The following is a 20570-nucleotide window of genomic DNA, read 5'->3' as shown; positions in this document are numbered from 1 at the left end:
GAGGCTTCCCCATTGCGTTTCTCCAGACTGGACTGGCACAGAAGCCTCCGTCTGTTCCTTTCCGTGCCAAGCAGACAGAGAGGCTACGCGTGTCAAGTATTCACAGGCAGATCCACTGACGACTGCGTGCTGTTTCTCTGAAATCGGCCATTAACCCAGTTCTGCGAGCAGTTACCTGATGAAATACTTACTGGAAGCACACCCAGCACTAAAATATGCTGAAACTAATGGGAAAAGTTCCTCTCGACTCCGCTGGCTTTGAATGCAACCTTTACGCAGCCAGGCTGCCAGAGCACCTCCAGACTCCGAGCAGGTTGCTGCTGCAGAACTGCAATGGCCGAGATGCAGAGGCACACGTTTGCACTCAGCGGCGGCAGCAGCCCAGGCCTCGGCATTTCTAACTTGTAGATGATGTAATTCAAAAATTCTCAGGACACACATTCTAAACTTTACCTGGGTAGGCAATGGTATCCTTTGCAAGGTCTAATTGCTTTCCTGACTATTCTGTAATTCAGCTTTACCTGCAAACTCACTGCTCCAACAGCAGATTGTAATTGCAATGTAGAATAGCATAAACATCACAGTGTTTCTGGAGGCTGCTTTCTTATCAGTAAAGAAGATGAGACTTTGAAGCGGTTTAAAATCACTCATAAAATATCTGCGAGCAATTTTAGAGTCAGAGAGACAATTCGATTCTTAGCTATGTGCTTGAATAGAGGGCTGTACCCCTGAGGTTGCTGAAGCAAGTAAATTTTAACTTTCCTACTTAAATTATAAGCCAAATAGCAGCGTGCAATGCATAAGCAACCATCCAGCATACCAAAACAACTGCACGAGGCAGAAATTTCTGCCACAATTCCCAGATACTATCAACACTGAAAGGATGTCACTCAAAAAACCCTGGGAGATAAATTAGAAGATGTGTCCAAATTGGCCTTCCTAAGGCGAGACTCGCCCACCCTCCACGCCCAGCTACACCTCTCCACGTAAGGCTTCACCCCGGGACCTCTCTGCCTGGGCAAGTCCAAGCACTTCGAGCCGCTCTGTGCGGGGCACCGGGCCGGCGCAGGGCAGAGTGCCACCGCCCCTCACCAGCAGACTTGCCGACCATGGCTTTTTCTGAAACACTCTTCGAGTCCAAGCAGCAGCTCGGGCTCGCAGGCACTAGCAGAGATGGAAAGCACTCTTAACCTTGCAGCATAGGCACAGACAGAAGGGCATTCAGGGCACAGCCGATGACCGTGAATCACGTATTTGCATGATACACCACTAACCCCAACCTCAGCAATGCTCCAGGCTGAAGATTTCTCAACCGGGACACTGCATATAGTGTATCATGACCGCAGGCAATGTGGTCTCACATTCGAGAAGCTTTGCACTGTGCCAATACGTTTTGTTGGGAACCAAGGATAGGACGGTATTTCTGCAGGAGCTCCGAATTTCAAATTCTTTTTGGGGTCAATTAAATGGGTTGAATTTACCCTTCCCTGGTATAACTCCAGTGACTGTGTCAGAATTGCACCAGGGATAGGTCACACCTGGCTCTCCTTCCTCATTACTTCACTATTCAGCTGAATTGAAAGGATATGCTACAGAACGGTTTCAAGCTTTCATTTATACGCAGGCTTGACTGGCTCAGTGACACTGTTTTGTAACGTTAGAGGGGCCAATATTTGATTGCACTGTTGCAATTGGTGTCTTGCTCATGCTATTCCTATAGACTGTGAAATCCTAGGGCTGCATCAGGGTTATCCAGTTTTGGAGAGGTTCATTCTGATAAATTAGAAATGAGAACTCTGGATAGATAAAAATGCAGGACTCGTAGGGTGGATGCGACAGGTTTCCTTCTCAGCCAAAAGTCCAGACGACTCCCTGAGGCCCTCTCATCCATCTTCTGCTTGCTAGGATTTTTGCTAGGATAATTGCAGCACCACCGCCTCCTCGCTTGGACTCTGGCCAGTGCCTTGTTGACCTCTCAGAGGTGGTTGATGGGGTTAAAGGTCCCCGACTCTGAAGCTGCTCCTGCCATGTCCAACCAAGCACCCAGCGAGTTCTGGGAGGACGTGTGGAGGGGAGCGTTCTCAGACAGGGACAGCATCATTGCATAAGCCTGGAGGAGAAAAGAGTAATGCAGAGGACACGTGTGAATACGCACAGAGGACAGGCTATAATAAAGCGTGTGCAGCACAGCACCATCTAACCACAGAGGAAACGCGGGACTGCCAGTATCCTTTGGCCTGGGCTAAGAACCTTGCCAGCAGGTCTCAATTTACATCCACACGCTAGGACGACACCCATCACTCCAACTACTCAAATTTGCCAGAGTTTATAGGCAGTTGCAGGGTTAGTCAGGAGAGGCCATCATGCCCATTGGCTTCTATAGGACCAATTCTGCGCCAGCTCTGCACAAACCCACATGCTTGCTTCTAGGCTCTGCTCTCAGGGGAAAGCAGCTACATGCTGAATGCCAATTACTTCGTTTTGTTCTTAAAAAAAGTAATCCTACAGACAAGCAAGCGGCTACGTGAGGCTAGGGCCCGGTCACACGCCACAGAAATGGCGTAGCAAGGTCACGCCAGCTGTAACCCGGTGGGCAGCTGCGGGCAGCAGGCTAACCACCCTGACTCACTGCTAGGCGTGAGCTCACTGGTACCTGTAGAAACCTGTGCAGAGGTATTTAGGAACATAGGCAGGAAATGCTCACTAGCATTAGCAGTGTGTTTATATGTTTTTGTCGGGGTAGACTTATTGCTGCAGTGAAATGGTTAAAAGCGTCTGCTGAGAAAAATGCATTGAGACTTCTGTTTTCTCTATAACAATCTGCTTGCTTCTTTGTAACCCAGGTGCTCTCCTTCTTCCAGCACTACTTATCTCATACACCTTTGTGTCCTTCCACAGCCCACACAGGTGATGTGAAGACTTAGGTAGGGGCTAACCTCACATACGGGAGGTGAAAGCCAATGTAACTGCCACCTATGATCTGAAACAGAGGAGGACATGGTCCCCCTCCTCCCTGGCCCGTGTTAGCTGGTGTAATGCATGCTCCTACTTTGCAATGAAATTGTGGCCACGTAGCCCTCTCCTTCACGCTGAGGTTGCACCCACCCACACACAATCCTTTGCAGGGCAACAGACAAAGACCACGTGTTATCTGGGACCATCAGTACAACGCTCAGTCCAGTAGGACCCTTAGTAATGCAACTGTGATGGTGACAACACCAACCAGTTATCCAACTTCAGCCTCTCCTCTTAAAAGCTAAGAGTCAGGCCTACTCGTCAAGTCAACACATTCAGGTACTGCAGGTGTGTGCTGGAAGAGGCACAGCTTTGTAGTGTTATGGACGTGCCCGCTTCTAAAATTGCTTAAAAGACAGACAGCCACAAAGGAGTGCGGTGCTGCTCACACCAGTGTTGTTTTACTATTACATTTCCTGCACAAGAGATGGTTCGAATTATTTAAGTTATTTTGTGATTGAAGTGTAACCAGTCCTGCATCTCATACACTACAGAATTGATTCAAAGAACCAAAAATACCTCTCCATCCAAGCATAGGCTAGACCTAACAACACAAATTTTAAAAGAGCAAGCTGTTCCTAAGTAGTTAGTACATTCGGCATATTAGTAACAGACACATGTAAGAGTCAGGCAAGTGGCTTGTGTTTAAATTAGTTTCACCCGGAGAAAAGCTGTGTCCTATCTTCAAGCAGACCTTCCGCAGCTTCAGTACTAGCACCTACTACGAAGGAGGACAATAATTTCACAAGTTTTGGGTGATGATAAATCAAAAATCATGTTCTGCTTGGCAACTGCATTAAACTACTGCTTTGCTGGACATTTAAAATAAATTTCATGACAAATTCTGTTGCTTGAAGGTTAGAAAGGGACTCCAAGGCAAGAGCTACGCTCATCCCCCAGGAAGGGCTGAGTATGCTCCCTCCAGTCCAGTCCGGTGATGTAACTTCATTGAACAGTTCTTTTGTGAGAATCCTTTTGTAGGGACCAAGATATGAACTTCATAAAACGACACTGAGTATTCTGGTTTAAGGAGAAAGCAGAAAGCACAAATGGATCTGCCCTGCACCTCCAGATCCTTCTCAAAACTCCAGTAGGTGCTGAGATGTCATTTTGAGGTTTCTGGGTGGGTCTGAACTGGTCTAGCTCACAGGGCAGATTTCCATTTTATGGTTTGCTTTCAGAAATCAGGGAGATAAACGGGGAAGTCCTCTAGACTTGCTGGACTGCAAGTCCTGGAAATATTATTGTCTCTATTACACCCTTTATAATCAAACCCAAGGATACTTTATTACTGTTTCTGCAGAGTTTCTTAGTATATACCTACTGAAGACCCATCCCAAAGAATAAATAATTGAAGTTATAAAAACATTTATACAGACAGATAAAAACAGACAGATGCCCCTATCTTTCTATATAAGCATGTTCCCACAGCACAGGCTAACCGATAAATGGATCTGGTGACCTAAAACTGACGCCCACTCCGTTTCTCCTCTATTTCAGTGTAGTTGCAACAAGACACGGTTCACATACGATTCACGCATTACAGTTAGAATCCCTGCTCGCTGGAAGGGGAAAATAAACCTCAGCTAAATGAGGCCAGCTGCTTGCTAATCCTATCGTACGTGCTGGCTGCAAGCTAGATAAAACGTTCTGTCATATACCTACCTGGTTTTTAGCCTGCCTGTACAGAGTCTGTTTTATTGTCTCAGAGTCTAAGGTGGAATTAAACACATCTTTAACTTCAAATGCTTCCTCGGCTGCTTTGCGAAGATCCAGCCCCTTCCCAAAATTCGGCATCTGCTCCAAATCTAACAAGCCGGCTTCGTCCTCCTCAATACACCTGTACCAATGACCAGGGGAAGGGGTTGACCTGTTGTTAGCTCATCTCACCGTTCACATCTAGCCAATGCGAGTGTTGCTATCCCAGTGCCTGCATGCACATACCATGGGGGTCTCACAAGCCACATGCGTGAACTGACAGACAGACAAACACGAAAATGACCCAAAATGCAAGGAGCAAAGAAAAAGTGGAGAGCATGACTATGCACAAACAAGCATTAGTGCTATAGATATTTGTGATTCAGTGTGGCTACAGTTCACTTTGCTCTTCTGTGTGGAGATGTCCAATTGCTGTCCACTCCTTGAAACGTTTGGCACCGGATCAACGTCTGAAGAACACTGCTGCATTTTCTTTGAGTTGCAATGAAAATAGTGATGCGCTGAAATCAAGTAAGATACTACTTTCCATCACGGGACGTTTGTTGCGAATACCAGTTGGGAAACTGAGGCAAACTGAGACAAAAAGAAAGCTAAGCCTATACCACGTGCAACAAACTTTAATTTTAAAGGTGTCTAGACGTGGCTTCATCTTGGAAAGAAAAAAAGCTTCACTTTTTCCCAGAGCTCTGAGAACTCCACTTGAAGTCAACAACATTTTGCTACAACTAAAAGGGGTAGAGCAGCACAAAACGGATCGCATACATATGCCTCCTCCTTTGCCCTGACCAGTGTTTTAGAGAGAAAGACATTATCTGCTGAACTGTGGTACCCTGAAAATGCTGTTCTCTGTGTTGGGCTAACTGTTCTCCTGATAGGAACTTCTCAAGTCTCGGACATACACCTTATCACAGATTCTCCTTGCAGTCCACTTGTTTCATGTCCCCCACCATGGTGAAAATGGAATCTCTCAAGTGAATGCTTAAATCAAACCGGAGGTATGACACATGGCTTGAAAAAGAAAACAATCGCACTCACAATCTACCACCGACACAGGGTCAGAAGCCTGAGCCCCGTTCGACCTCTCAAAGGGAACGGCCCGCCTCACCTTCGGGTGTGGTCAAAGCTCATGGTGAGAGATGTGGGCTCTTCATCTTCTTCATCCTCAAACGCTCCTCGGGGCTCCACGGTGGGCGATACCGTTTCATCCTGTGACTTCCCTGTCAGGCTGTCATCATCTTCCTCTTCCAGTTCTTCATCTTCATCATCCACATCTTCTGTTTTCTCATTTGCTAATCCATGACACTGGGAATTGCCATCAATATCCTGGATTTCTGGCCTGAAACATTTGGTCAAGGCGGGGAAGAAGAAAGAAAAGGAAAAAAGAAAAGATGCCAAATGCGTCAGTCGTGCATTTTCACTGTAATGCGAGAGTTTGATAATTTTATACATATGTATGAATACAGAGACGTATTTATGTACATACACATATTACTTAAGCTACAAGGAAAAGGAAAACTGACATGTTTCACAGTGTCTTAAGGGCTAATAAGCATGTCAAGTATATACCAACCCAATGCTTTTCAAGCTAGAATTTTGTCTAGTCTGGATTTAAATGATGGTTTTCCATCTCTTAAAATATAACATCTGTGGGACAAGCAGCTTTCTTCCTTCTCCGTGCTACTGTATTCTAACAATCTCCCTTCCAGCAACCAGAAGGAGGAAGCTTCCTCACAGTGTAATCTAACAGCCAGCCCAAGTTCTCTCCCGTATTACTTTTGCTATTCATGCCTGTATGGACCTAGCGGACTCCACAAAACTAGCGGTTTTGCGTTACGTGAAGAGAGCTCGAGTGGGATCACCAGTGCTATGGACTTGGAACCCACCAGGATGCCACCAAGTGACATAAAATAAGATGAACACCTTCACCAGAAATGTTATGTCTGCACGTTCCACACTTCTTACTGTTCTTTATGTGGATCACATCATCATGTGGATTTCTCATACTTACAGTTTGGACTTAAACCTTAATATTGGCATTAAATAGCTATTTGTGAAAACAGGACAGCAGCAGGTGAAATATCACTCAGTCAAAATAAGGCTTGCGATACGGCTAGAATTGAAACAAACTGATAGACTGGAAAAGCAGGTGCCGCCCGTTTCCTTCGTCAGTACTCTCTGATCGGTGATGCACCAGGCCCGTGGTTTCACGGCAGAAGGCAGCGATTCAATAATCACTATTTTAGCTAGAGAAGAAATCGTGTTTTCTCACAACTGCCAAGGGCAGCAGTCAGCCTGCCAGCCTGCTCCTAGTGCAACTTCTCTGGAAGTTTGCCCCACCGGTTGCAGCCCCGTCTCCAGCCATCAGTGGGTCTCTGGTGTCAGCCCCCCTAACTTAAGTTACGTCCTGAAAAGACTTAACCCTGGGCGTAGAGCTTGAACTTGAACGCCCTTTCCTTCCAAACTGTGACATTTCTCTCTTTCGAGCGTTTTAAATCAAGTACTGCAGGACAGAGGCTGACTGGTCTTTTAACCATGTTAACAATACAGAAAACTTTATGTGCTTGTCTACCTTTTATCTGCCAAAGTTGATGCTTGATTCATCTCACTATTTGCAATAAAATTTCTGATTTCAGAAAAATACGAATCCTCTTTTTCATCTAAAAGTGCATGGTTGTCTGATTCCGAGTTTGGGGAAGAGGCACTGGTCCCAAGATGGTTTGTAATGACTCCAGAGTGCTGGCTCACTGAGAGAAACAAGAAAAGAGAACAGGAGAAACAATCAGGTACTGTCAAAGCTATTATTAAGAGGAAAAATACAGGAGGAACATTACACAACAATCCTCTCACTACATATTAATGATTTAACATTAAGAGACATCTCACAGACCAAAGCTGCCAAAGGAAGCGCATGTTTTCCAGACTTGAACTACAGAGAGAAATATAGGTGCTATTTAGCATTTATGGATGGTATATACAATTGCATAGCTGTTTGCCTACAACTTTTCAATAAATTTTTTTTCCTAGGCTGGGAAATCACTTAGTTGGCTTCAGCACAGAAATTTCTTCCTGCAGTTTTTATCCGAAGGCAAAGTCTATCTACCTTCTTGAACTTCACGCATACCTACAAATGCATTTCAGGTTGAAAACCCTCGGCAGATCTTGACGTGTCCACGTCAGCATTGTACCAGGAGACCTCACAATGAGAGGTTAAGCTCCCTGGACAGAGTCCCCACGAAGTTAGTATCACGATCGCTGCTTTATGGATTGGAAAAGGGCACGCAGTACAAGCACTACCTGACAAGAAGAGCTTGGCAGAGCCGAGTACTGTGCATGAGCGCCTGTGTGTTACAATTATGCACCGTGGATAAACGCATCTTTGGCTGCATGAGGAGCTGGCGTTTGTTTTTTGCTACCTAATGATATTCAGCCTTAAGAAACAGTGCTTTCCACAAGGGCTTCCCAAGGACCAGAGAGACCAGGCCATGGTGTCTTCTCCCTCCCGTGCCCCACCAGAACCACGCGGCCATGCCCTTTCCTACCTGGAACATTCTCGTGTTCGTGTTTCTTAAGATGTCGGTCCAAGTTGGTCTGCTGCCCAAAGCATCGGTTACACAGGTGACATTTGAATGGCTTCTCCTTGTTATGGATGTTTCGGACGTGCCGCTGGAGGTTGGAGGAAATGCTGAATGACCTGTCACAGTATTTACACCTGAAAAATAGAAGCAAATGCCAAAGAGTGCAACGTGAGGGAAAAAAAAAAAGGCATAAGAAAAATCTGACTATCAGAAAACCAGAAAATGTTGGTCTATAAATCTTTACTCAGCTGAGGACCTGGGAAGCACAAGGCATTAATCATTCCCGACAAATCTGATATTATTGTTACTCAAGGAGCACAAAGAAAGGATTAGGATTAATTAAGAAGTGAGTTGTCCAAACAAATAAGAATTTTTGAACAAAATAATTACTTTTCCACACATGAATGTAAAAATAAGAAAGGTGAATTTATTTCTTCCACCACTCTCATTTTGTAGGGGAAGCAGGTGAAATATGGCTGTGGAGGGAGGAAAAAGAAGACAGAAGGAGAAGAAAGAAGGGAGGTTAAACATATACAACAGTTATAAGCCAGCATACCCCTACATGACACAGTTATTTGGACATACAGAAAACTCCAGATTTATTTGTGAAATTCCTTGTGGTACTCAAGATGTAGGCAGTACAGCATGCCTTTAAAGGTAATTATGGTTATTATAGTACAATAGCTCCCAAGAAATACACCGTAGTTTCCAAACAGGATAAGATTTACTCCTATGTAGTGAATATCTGGTTTATGATGAAAAAATGTGGAATGTAAGGAGCCAAGCCAGAATGTTTAGGCAAACTGCTGAGCGAAGAAATATTCTCTCTTTGAAACAAACCTCTGCAGGACCCACGGTAGATGTGCTGGAAGCTTGTTCAAAGTTTGCAGGACCCACGGTAGATGTGCTGGAAGCTTGTTCAAAGTTGCCCCCTCCCTCTCTGCATTCGGATTCCCTCCAAATACAAACAAGGCTTTGCTAAACCCTGGTGCGTTGGAACCCAGCCCTCTGCTGCTCTTCCAGCGCAGAAGGCGGCAGCCGACGTACTGAAGAGGGCAGCTTTGAGCCACAATGAAGAGCTGCACTAAAGCTATAGGAAATCCAATTCCTCTTTGAATCCGCCTGAATCCCTCATTAGATCTGCCTTTAAATACGTCATTTGTACCTCAACAAAGCTGCTTTCCTCATGGCTCTACTTCCAAAACCCATGAGAAGTAGAATCCTTGCTCTGCTACAGACCTCTGCAAATCCCGTACACTTACAGCACAAAACAAAAACTGTTCTTAAGCCTTCATAATTCCAGAACAGAACACTTGCTTTAGCAGAACTGCTCTGTGCTCCTCTAACTGAGAGCAAAATCTGTCCCACGGAGCGGAGCTACTAGTCGATAAGGCGCGCAGACGGTGGTGCATTTGTGCGCGGTTTGGGAAGGCCCTTAGCTCGTTAGGGGAAGAAGCGCACAGAACTCATCTCGTGCCCGCGCCATGCAAGTGTGAAACTGGATTTGCCTTGACGCTAAGGACGTGGTATTGCTTCCTACAAACAACAGGTTCAAACGCGGGAAGGAGGTGCGAGTGTAAAAAAATCTACGCTGTGAAACACACACACAATTTCCAGATGTGCTACAGCTGTGATTTTTATTTGGTCTCTAAAAATAAATTGATATTATTTTTGGAAATAGCAGAGATACATTTATGAAACACTCTCTCTTGCTGAATGTTTATGGATTCCATGTCCACCTCCGAATTTCCTACTGTTAAATCACCAAAAAGAATGAAGATATTTCAAATAATGAACCTTTATCGTGATTAACCTAGGAAGAAAGCAAAACCTCTTTTTAAACCACAGTTTTCTCAGACTTCAGAAGTTTTTCACTTTTTCAAAAAACACAACTCGAACAACGAAAGAAAACAAGACGTTATTTGAACATCAGCAAGAACAAGCACAGTTTATATACGGTGAGTTAACACGCACAGATTTCCAGCTCTTATTCTCCTCCTATCTGCTAGCAACCGACGAATCTGCTTTCAGGAGCTGCCAGGCTTCGGCAGCTTCTCCTGTCCAGCACTTTGGAAAACTGCAACGTCCAAAACAGCCAATACCCCAATATCCCTGTTATTCCACAGGACTTTCATACGCAGTTTTGCCCAGCTTAGTGCTACTGGCATTGTACCAGCAGCCCCCTCCTCGTCGCTGCTGGTGCCCGAGGTGTTCGCTCCCTGCCTGCCTCCCCCAGCTCCCTGCCCTCGAAGCCAGAGCAGCCCCCGCTCGGGCCTGCCCAGCGCCGGGCACAGGGGCTATCGGGGCTGCCCCGGGTCCCCACGCCGCGTCTCCCCTGCATTACTCACACGAGCAGTTCCAGTGACTTCAAAGGCAAGAACGATCTGGCCTCCTGTATGTCAATTTATTTAGATGTTCAGGAAGTCTTTGAAAAGTTTCCTTTGACAGGTCCTTGCTCTAACTATGAGCTATGTGGATCCAGGTTAAGGTACGGAGAAAGGATAAAGAGCTTGTTAAAAAAATAGAAAACAGAGGGGCATTCGAAAGGAGCAATAGCTAATGTCTGAAAGCAAAGGGATGAGGGAGACGTACTGTATTATTTGTGGTCCCAGAGGGGTCGGTACTTGGATCTCTGCTGGTTTTAATCTAAATAAATGACCCAGACAGAGGAACCAGCTTAAATTCAGGGAAGAGGTGAACACAGAGGCAGGAGAAGAATGAAACTCAAAAGAAGCGGTATTCGCTTTGTAACCACGCTGACAAAACGCTAGTAAACTTTCTTCCTTATCAGTTTAAAGTAACACACCAATGGGCTAAAAATATATAAAGTGGGAGTGAATGATAGCCAAGAACGAGCCAAAGCTGGGACTCGGGAGCCCTGAGGAGCGGCAGGCAACCTCAGAGCTCGAGGGAACTCGGGTGCCTGCTGTAATACGACTGGAAGGGGAGAAATAGAGGGCAAAACCCAGCAACGTAAGAACGAGTAACTGAGCTAATCGCAATATGACTACGACAGTCTGGTAACACTTCAAATGTGGCAGCGAGGCATTCGACAACACGCTTTGCAAAGTTTCAACAGCACTGGCAAAATTTTACACTTATTTGATGATCAATGTGAGCTGTAAAGACAGAACTGCAGTAACAAAGCATAAAACACACGGACAGCTACTCTTCCTCTGAGTAACTCCTTAATCTCAAGTGCATTTATACCAGGGATGAATTTAGGCTACATTTTAAAAAAAGAAAACGAGAAAGGAGATATTTTTATTGAACTATGTGCAATCATAAATGACATGGCAGACGTCAGCTTTAGCGGTTAGTTTCAGCTTAATGCAGATAACAGGACACGGGGGCCTAAGAGGAAATTAAAGAAAAACAAATTCAAAACAGACGTCAGGAAGCACATCTTTATAGGAGGAATCACAGCCTTACAGGCAATGCTTCAGCACTGGGTGTAACTCAAGAATCAATTAGATGGCATCCTGGAGGGCAGGGACATTTGAAAGAAGAAAATAAAGTCTTGCTGAATCAAACAGCTTTTAGTTGTTCCCAGTCCAGGTTTTATGTAGTTTATGTGATTCTGTGATTCCAGAGAATGAAAACAAAACTAAGAAGCAAACCTACAATACACCCTTATGTTCACGTCCTCCAAGCACGAGGAGCTTCACTAAAAACGGCCTCCTCTGGATTTGGCGTGGTAAGCTCGGAACGACAGCAAAGTCCTATTTTTTACGACCTGAGTTTCCAGGTAAGTCTGACAGGATTTTACAAGCCCAACTTATTTTGCATTTCTCTGAAAGAAACAGCTAAGTTTGACAGTCCTTTTTACCACTGGGTTTTGAAAGACGTACTACTGAATGTTAGATTTGGTGTGGAAAAGAAGCATGTGGAATTTCACTGTACAGCATATTGTCTTTGAGTCTTTTCAAATCAGCTGATTTTTAGGAAGCGCGTTACCAGGTATTTCTTACTCTTCAAAAAAACACGTAGCACCTTCCCTTTACAAGAAGAATTAATTGGCCTCCTTATTGCTCATGTGCTATTTATTCCTACTTTATACATAATTAAATAGACACCTAGGAAGTTTAAGTGACTTGGCAAAAACCACATCGCTTCTCAATGACAACCAGGAATCAAAACCAAAGCACCCTATTTTCTGGCCTGCTTGTTTCTTGATCTACACTTGGACATTTGGTCAGTTCATGTTAGCTTTAAGAACATTTTAATTCATATTTAGATGAATATATAACACTGACAGAGTCAAAGGAAAAAACATTTAAACAATCAAAAGAAAAGTTGTAAGAAAGACAGCAGTAAAACACTCAAAAGTCAGCAACCTCCTTTTACCTGCCTAAAGCTGGCACTTAAAAAACAAGCTTTCAAAACAATTATTGCTGCGAAAGTTGGAAATCTCAGTTCTCTGAGAGCAAAAGAAAAATCAATGATAATTAAGCTCTTCTGTAAACGCAGCACTAACTCTCCGGAGTGCCATTATAATGCAACATTGTCCAGAAGTCAAACCTCCATTACAAAAAAAACACACGGGCCATTTTCTGGGAGAAGACCAGATCAAATAAATCTTTATTTTCCTAACCTTTGTTAAGTTGCAAGTCTCCTTTTTTGGAAGAAAACTGAACTAACAACCTCTGAATAATCGAGAGCAAGCATTTTAGTCAGACAGGGGTGTACAGTGAATACACAGCATTCATTCAAGGCGTATCAAATAACGCAACTGAAAAAATCAGAACGGGGAATGGTTCCAAAATATATGTCTGCTTTGGAGAGGGTTTTTTTAATTTTTAATTTACCTCATGTCTACACTCAAAATACTGTATGACTCTGTACGGAAAAAAAAATTTGACTCTGTGTGTACCAGGGATTACAATGTGGGAGAGAGTAGCTTCTTAAGTTAAACTAAGCGTAAAAATTTGATGTATTTGACCACATGGCCTTTTGCTGCTCATAAATGTGTTTGTGTTTCTCTTTATATAATAACTGTTACATTAGCTTTGTTGTGAACTTATGACTGTGTACCGAAATACCATAATACTAGCTACCAAAAATGAAACTGTTTGCATTGTTACTATCGTTTGACAACGCGCAAAACACTTACTCACATTACGGAAAACACAATGCTTGATTTTCAGTGAGCTCTCAGCTCATCATTCATTCGGTTTTGCTCATATATGTACCTATTCTAACAAGATATCAACCAAAGCATATTTTTGGCCAAAGTTTTTTGAAACCGACTGCAAAACACTAGGAGAAAATATTGGGGGAAAAAATTCCCACTTGGTCTTCCATGAGAAAATGTTCCTCCATATATCTATATACAGGCACACGTACTTACATGTATTTTCTTGTGAGTTTTATTCAAATTTAAAGCGCTCACCGAAGCAGGCGTCCCTTTGCCAGAATCAGCCCCTGCGCGTGCGCAGGCTGGAAGGCGAGGCCTGCACGCAGGGTGCTGTCCGCAGGAAGAGATGGGCCGTTTTGCAAAGCGCCCTTTTGCACAGGCACAGTGCAAACTGAAGTACAAAATCAGATCACCTTGTCCACGACTCGCAGAAAACTGTAGTTCAGCCTTCTGCCTTAACCCGCCGACTGAACCTGTGAAGCAGTGTCTGAATTTCCCCGCTCTGATCACTCTTTTTAAACTTTGCGATTTAAGGCAGGGCACTCCCTAACTTAGATTTTAAAGCAGATACAGTACAGGGCTTTGCTTTTCTTTTGTTTCTTGATCCACTGCTCCAGGCACCTCTGATACGCATTAGGAAAAGAAAAAAAAAACCTAGCTAGACCCAGCAGTTAACTTACTAGCAAGCCCTTCAAAACAGCCTGATTTTCAGAGACATTCAGCACCTTCAGCTGTCCTTGAGATGAATGGTTAATGTGAGTGTTAAACAACACTGCAAATCAGACCACTCATTTGCCAGCATACATCTAAATATAAGTTAAGTGTCTATCTTCAAGCTGCCAAGCCTGATTATTTTTGGCTGGTACACATAATATACAATCCTATGAATCATTATATGTAATGCTACAGGACTGCGGTATTATACTGGCACAGCTTTATAGAAAGCAGAAAAAACAACACAGCGGTGAATGAGGAGTGTGTTGGGAAAGGGGTTTTATCTGGGGGACAACATCACCTGTAGGGCTGCTCTCCAGTGTGTGTCCGCAGATGCCTTGTCAGGTTCGCTGAGCGCGGGAAGATCTTACCGCAGTACCTAGACAGCGAAAGGCAAAGCAACCGTCAGTGCCCGCAGGTCCTGCCACGCCAGATCGCTACAAACACTGCACCGCCAGCTACCACCGACCTCGCGCTTTTTGATACCGCTCCCAAAACGGGAAAATCCCTTCACGCACTAACAACTCTCAGTACCTATGCACGGCGGGAGGAAGACGTGGAGGTGAAAACTAACAGAGCGACACCCGCCCCAGAGCAACAGGATTCACAGTGGCGAGATACTGGTGTAACCCATTTCCATCAGAGAGACAGAATGACAGACGACTGCACTGCATCATTGGGAAGGGGAGGAAAAAGAAAAAACCCTCTCAGAACACCCAGTTCAGACCCAAATGCTGGCTGACTTCGTAGCGTATCTTGGAGGCCTGGGCAAGCATACAGAACGCAGTAAGGCTGTAGTGACCCATCCCCAATGTATTCTCCCAGAGATCCTCCTGAGCCTAAGGCTGAATAGCTGTGTTCGACACCCTGTTGCTGAGTTTCTTCCATCTATTTTTCTAAAAGCTTTCTGAATGCACATAAGCTTTGGACATCCACAGCCTCCTACGGCAATGAGGTCCTCTGCCGAATGGCGTGTCGTGTAAAAGAACCTCCTGCTTGTTCGAACCGGTCACTCAGCAACTGCATCGATAATACCTCAGTCCTGCATGAGGATAAAGAGTGTTTAACCACTGCCTACTCATCTTGTCCGTCGCTTGAGATTTTTATAGATCACCTTTATAGCCCTGTTTAGTTGCTTATCATACAGAATCTACTTGATCATCCTTCTCGGAATTCACTGAATTTTCTTCTGGATGAATGCTGCGGCCCTGTGTTACTGTTAGCGGGATATACTGCTGTGAGTCTGACAGTCTGCTTAGAATAAGCAAATGCAGCAATAGGAAATGTAATAAGAGAAGGAACCGTGTTCCACAATAAATCTGATTCACAGTAACCTCAGAAGGAAGGGAGATATAAATAAAAGTATTAATTGGGAAATAAAATATTACGGATGAAGGGTTACATTCTGTGACTATGAAACCTGACGCTTACTGTTGCAGAAGGAACACATGAGTAGACTTTCTTAATTTCAGAGACATTCAGCACCTTCAGACGTCCTGAAGATGAACGGTTAACGTGAGCGTTCAACAATGAAAATCCAGATGTGAAGTTGTGAGTGTATACCTAAATGTACGTTTAGTCCCTATTGTAGGCAGAAACCTCAAATTTCTAAATAATCAGCTGCAATTTGAGCCCATAGCTTTTGTGGCAAAGCTGAACATAAGAGATACATCAAACAGAATATGTACCCACTTACTGCACCCAAGACAAATGCAGTGGGAGCCACCACAAGAACCTCTAGTAGCTGCAGGTAAAACAGCGCAAGCAGATACAGGTTTCTATTCCCCAGTGATCTGCTCCGATACGAGCTTTTAGAGCTGCAATGGATACGTACGTATACCTCTGGATACAATTGTGTTTGAAAAAGTTGTTTACTGTATGCCATTTTTTAAATTCCATTATTTTGCATAGCTGAGATTGGGCATAGCTGAGATTGCACTCGCATTGGAAACCGCGGCATTTGCTGCCACACACAAGAGACTTGGCTTGGAGAATTCCATTTGCCTGAGAACCTCCAGATCTGCTCTCAAGGTTATTAAAAATTACAAAGAAAATAGAAGATGCTGATTTTCTACCAGACAAAACAAGCTATTTCAGAGTGAATTAGTCATCAGAATGCTCTGTTCTAATTCTGCTGCTTCTTGTTTTTCCTCCCACCCCTGCCGAGACAGTAAAGCTGTCCTGTCCATGTGGAGTTGCGCTGCTGCACGCCGGCGGCTGATGCAGCGTCCCAGCGGGGGTGGCACTCTGCCGGGGCTGCCTCGACAAGCTGGGGGTAGGGTCTCGCTCCCGCGGGGCGCCCAGGCCCTTACCTGCAGGTGTAACGCTCCTTGCCCTTGCGCAGGATGGGATCGGATAGCGTGGGTGGTGGAGATCGGAAGTTGAAGGGGTGATGTGGAAGGGGCTGCAGGGAAGTGCCAGTGTCTGCCTTCATGGCTGCAAAACTCTCCAGTTTCTCTGTCATTGTTTCTATGGCTGACATCTGCAAGTACAAGGCAAGACCTCGTGTCATAAAAATCCACAGGAAGAACAATATCTGATGCATAAAACATGTCTTTTACCACGAGTATGGTGGTCAAAGCCTGTTGCTGGTGTTCGCTCTTACTCTCAGAAGCTAGCTGCACAGCATGAAACGGAGCCACTGAATCCAGCCAAGAAAGAGAGAAATAGTGCATCAGGCTCGGAGAAATCAGAGAAGATACAATTGGCAAAGCCACGCAGCAAGCATTAGATCTCAGAAATGAGGCACTTGTTTACCTTCTGCAATGTGAATGTGCTTACTTCCAACATTTCAGATTAAAAATTATCTCAGAATATGCTTGGCTTCCCTTTTTCCAGGGATGACACTGAAATTAGACTCCGTGGCCAACTGCTGGATGTAGAACTCACCGCCCAACCCCTCCTCTCAAACTCAAAACAAAGTCTTGGAGAGCAAGGAGGTTTGATTCTCATACAGCATCCATTACCCTCGCACGGGCTCAGAGGGGCAGCAGCAGCGAGCTGCGGGCAGGTGGGCGGGCAGGCAGGCAGGCAGGCAGGCGGGCAGGCGGGCAGGCAGGCGGGCAGGCAGGCGGGCAGGCAGGCCGGCCAGCCGGCCGCCCGCCCCAGACTAGAGAGGACAGAGAAGTTTGGGGCAGGAGGCAGAAGGCTCCTGGCCAAAGCGGAGCGGAGGGAGCACGGGGGAACGTGTGACCGCTGATCAGGAGCTGAGGCAGAGGAGAGGCTGAGGCTGCAGGGTGAAGAGGGAGCAGCTGGGGAAGAGGAGTTCAGATCAGACTCAGGATGGAGTGGGTCCACAGAGAGTTTGCTAGCGAAGAGGCCAACATTTTAATTCTATGTAAGAAAGGTTCAGAAGCCAGTAAAGGTGATGGAAGGGTGGGTGGGAGATGGCTGAGCTTCCGGGAGTGAAAGGGAATTCTGGCCAAAATGCTCCACGTGAGCTGTGGCTGGATGAGTTACGGTTAGGAGGACCACAACCTACACGTTGAAAGCCTGTTCGGATGGGAGTGGCAGGCACACAGGCCCAGAGATGTGACGCCGAATAAAACGTTTCTGGGCGCCTTTAGCAGCTTTAGTTTGTGTGACTCAGCTACGGCCATGTCCTCACACAAACACTGGATTAAACACCACACCAGAAAGAGGGAGAAAGGGGAGAAGCTGGAGATACAGGAGAAGGGGAAAGCAAAAAAGGAAAGAAAAAAGCTGGCCTGTGTGCAAAAACCAAGGATAGGCGTACAAGTCCTACCTAAAGAAAACCACTTCTACTTTCATCAGCGCAAAACAGGAAATCCAAATCCAAGAGAGAAATGCAGCTCGGAGGACTATGCTGACATCTCCAACGTTCAATTTTATGCACTCTTGAGAGCACTTTCAAGATACCAAGCAGAAAACACGGACAAAACAAACAAGGCAGCAATAAAGCGGCCTCCTCGCTGCAGCTGACATCACCGGGAGAGCAGGGAGCACCGGGGGGAGCGGGAGCCTGAATGGAGAGCCAGCCCCGGAGCCGGGACCGCGAGCGAGCGGAAGGCAGTAGGAAGCCATATATCAAAACTCGATGCTCTATTGTACAGGAAGGGCTGACCTTTTGCACGTTTACACTTTATTAAACTGGGCTGGGGGGGCGGGGGGGGAAGAGAGCCAAGATATTGTTTAAAATGTATGACTATAAAAAAAAGTTGTCTTAATCACCAAAGAATACATTGTGGAAGGCTGACAACCATTCATAAGCTGTAAAAAAGAGGAGTAGTAAAACCCATTTCCCGATAATAGATCCACGGCCCCTTAGTCGGAGGCTCCCAGCCCATGATAAATAGTAAGTAATACTTAGCGCCAGCCACTTGAAAAGGTTACTTGATCATTTACAGCAAAAGCTCTGCCCCAGCTGCCAGTCATGTAACAAAACCATCATGTTAAAATGCTATCCGGATCTTTCAGAGCTATGCCACTCAGCCCTTTGCTGGAGTACCTGGAGATATCTTTTGTTGTGCCCTGTTCTTTAGGCACTTAGTCAGAGATGTTTGCTGGCTTGATAGCCGTAGGCTTATTTTAAAATTCTAAACACCGGCCATAGCCTCTCCAGTGGTAAAGGCACTTTGCTATTTAGGGAACAACTGCCTGGTTATAATGAAAAAGAAGGGGAGAAGAAAAGAAACTTAACAGGTGAGAAAAGGTTTTCCATTAAGTTATCAAAAAGTTACACCATTTATTTATGTTGTCCAGAGTTTCATTTAAAATAGACAATGTAAGAATAACTCCCATCGGAGCAGAGAAACTACTGTCAATGACTGGCTAGGAAAGAAAAGTTGCCCGAAATTCATTTTGAGAGAGAAAGCACCTTCGGAATGCTCAGTCCTTGCCACATCTTTTGGCTTCACCACACCCCACCCAGGGCCCTCTGTGAGAGCTGGGGAATTATTCACAGCAGAAAAGGCTGAGACCAGACTTGTGTTTAGAGCGAGAGAAACACAGGCAGAGCGTGCCTCTAACTGACCCGGGGTACGAACGCCGGTCCTAACGAAGAAGGCATAAGCAGGAGCCCCTGAAAATACGATTTCTTAGGAAAAGATCCAGGGTAATATCGGACGGGGATCTGGTAGTAAAAATCTCACACATTCTTGAGCAAATGACCTGTCTTCGTTCACGGTATTTGAAATACCTGATTGATTCCATAGCATGGGAACAGCAACTCTCTAGATCAAGTGCTCTTTATACAGCAACCCGCTTTATTAAAAATTAGTTATCAGGAAGTTTCGGGCTCGAGTGATTGTAAATTTTAGGCTATTCTGTGTGATAAGCTCTTAGAGATAACCAGAGCTTCCACATCTTTTCATTGCCATGGGAAGAGGACGTGGTCAGGATTTCAGGAACAATGTTAACAACTTTCCACCCAATGCCTGCTCCTACTCAGGGTCTGTACGCTTCTCCTCGTCTTGTTGGGTTGCTTTGCCACACTAGCTCCTCCCTGCTATCAGATTCTTTACAGGCAGATATCCCCACTATTCTAACTCACACAAACACAGGATGTTCCTGGCCAGCCTGTCACCATTATCCAGCCTGTATGAAGGAAAAATCGGGGGAAGTTATTAACCAAACTCTGAGGCTGATGCGAAACAATGAGGGAACTAAGTTTAGCTGTGAAAGCAACCAGGATCCAGCTTTCACAAACCTGCAAGTTATTTATCTAAGGTGGGAAACATTATCAGAGGAGAACAATGCATGCGAATATAAAGGAGAGTACAATAATGACCACAGAGCTCAGCTCCCAGCGTGTGTTCACAGCAGGCGAGACGGAGGATAGCTGGCAAGCCTCGCGCTGGAGAGGATGGCGGGCAGCGTGAGGCAGGACTCGCTGCGTTGTCATTACGGAGCGAGGAACCCTATGGGCAAAGAGTAACATCGCTTCTTGGGGAGTTCAGCTATCGCTTGTAAGATAAGGGGGGTTGCAAAGTGGGGTTGATTCTCATGAATGGTCTCGGCTGCACTGGCCTTAGCTGTGCCTTTCAAACGCTCGGGGCTGAAGGCCTGGTACGGCCGCGCTGTGGGCTGACGGGCTGGCATTCCCGGCCCGCTGTCAAATGGGAAAGCTGTCCAGCAGCGTTTCCCATTGCTCTGCAGTGACTCAGACCTGAAGGAGATGCAGAGGGAGCAAGTACCCGCGAGCTGTCAGAAGAACAGAGACTAGAGCAGCTGTGCAGGAAGGAGAGAGTACCAGTTCTCCATCAAGTGACCCATCACCTTTTGCAGCAAGCAGAACCGAACCCCGATTCTCCATTGCCCTGCACTTTCACACTTTCTAGATGATGTAAGGAAACGTCAGGCAGTTATAAAATGCTACTGCTTGGATGCCCGACAGTCCTTCTCCAGCTTGCACTACTGCAAACGACTGCACCAGGTGTTCCCAAAGAAAA

At 45.4% G+C, this 20570-nt stretch overlaps 1 protein-coding gene across 3 annotated transcripts in view; it reads right to left on the bottom strand.

Annotated features, from left to right (window-relative positions):
- Positions 1-1961: 1961 nt before the first annotated feature.
- The window catches only part of PRDM16 (PR/SET domain 16), a 354915-nt gene continuing 336306 nt past the window's right edge, over positions 1962-20570 (bottom strand). For all 3 annotated transcript variants that reach the window (XM_087755352.1, XM_087755353.1, XM_009460869.2), the window contains 7 exons: positions 16473-16642; positions 14462-14539; positions 8274-8443; positions 7304-7478; positions 5840-6070; positions 4681-4855; positions 1962-2110 (listed from right to left, as the gene is read on the bottom strand). In XM_087755352.1, coding sequence (XP_087611478.1) covers positions 1976-2110; positions 4681-4855; positions 5840-6070; positions 7304-7478; positions 8274-8443; positions 14462-14539; positions 16473-16642 — 1134 coding nt within the window. In that variant the 3' untranslated portion in view covers positions 1962-1975. The remainder of the gene's footprint in view (positions 2111-4680; positions 4856-5839; positions 6071-7303; positions 7479-8273; positions 8444-14461; positions 14540-16472; positions 16643-20570) is intronic.

Source organism: Nipponia nippon, unplaced genomic scaffold (assembly GCF_047370975.1).
Source record: "Nipponia nippon isolate SJK-2023a ecotype South Korea unplaced genomic scaffold, ASM4737097v1 scaffold_19, whole genome shotgun sequence".
Taxonomy (NCBI): domain Eukaryota; kingdom Metazoa; phylum Chordata; class Aves; order Pelecaniformes; family Threskiornithidae; genus Nipponia; species Nipponia nippon.
The sequence above is the reverse complement of the archived record's forward strand: the minus strand, read 5'-3'. Positions and strand labels throughout refer to the sequence as shown.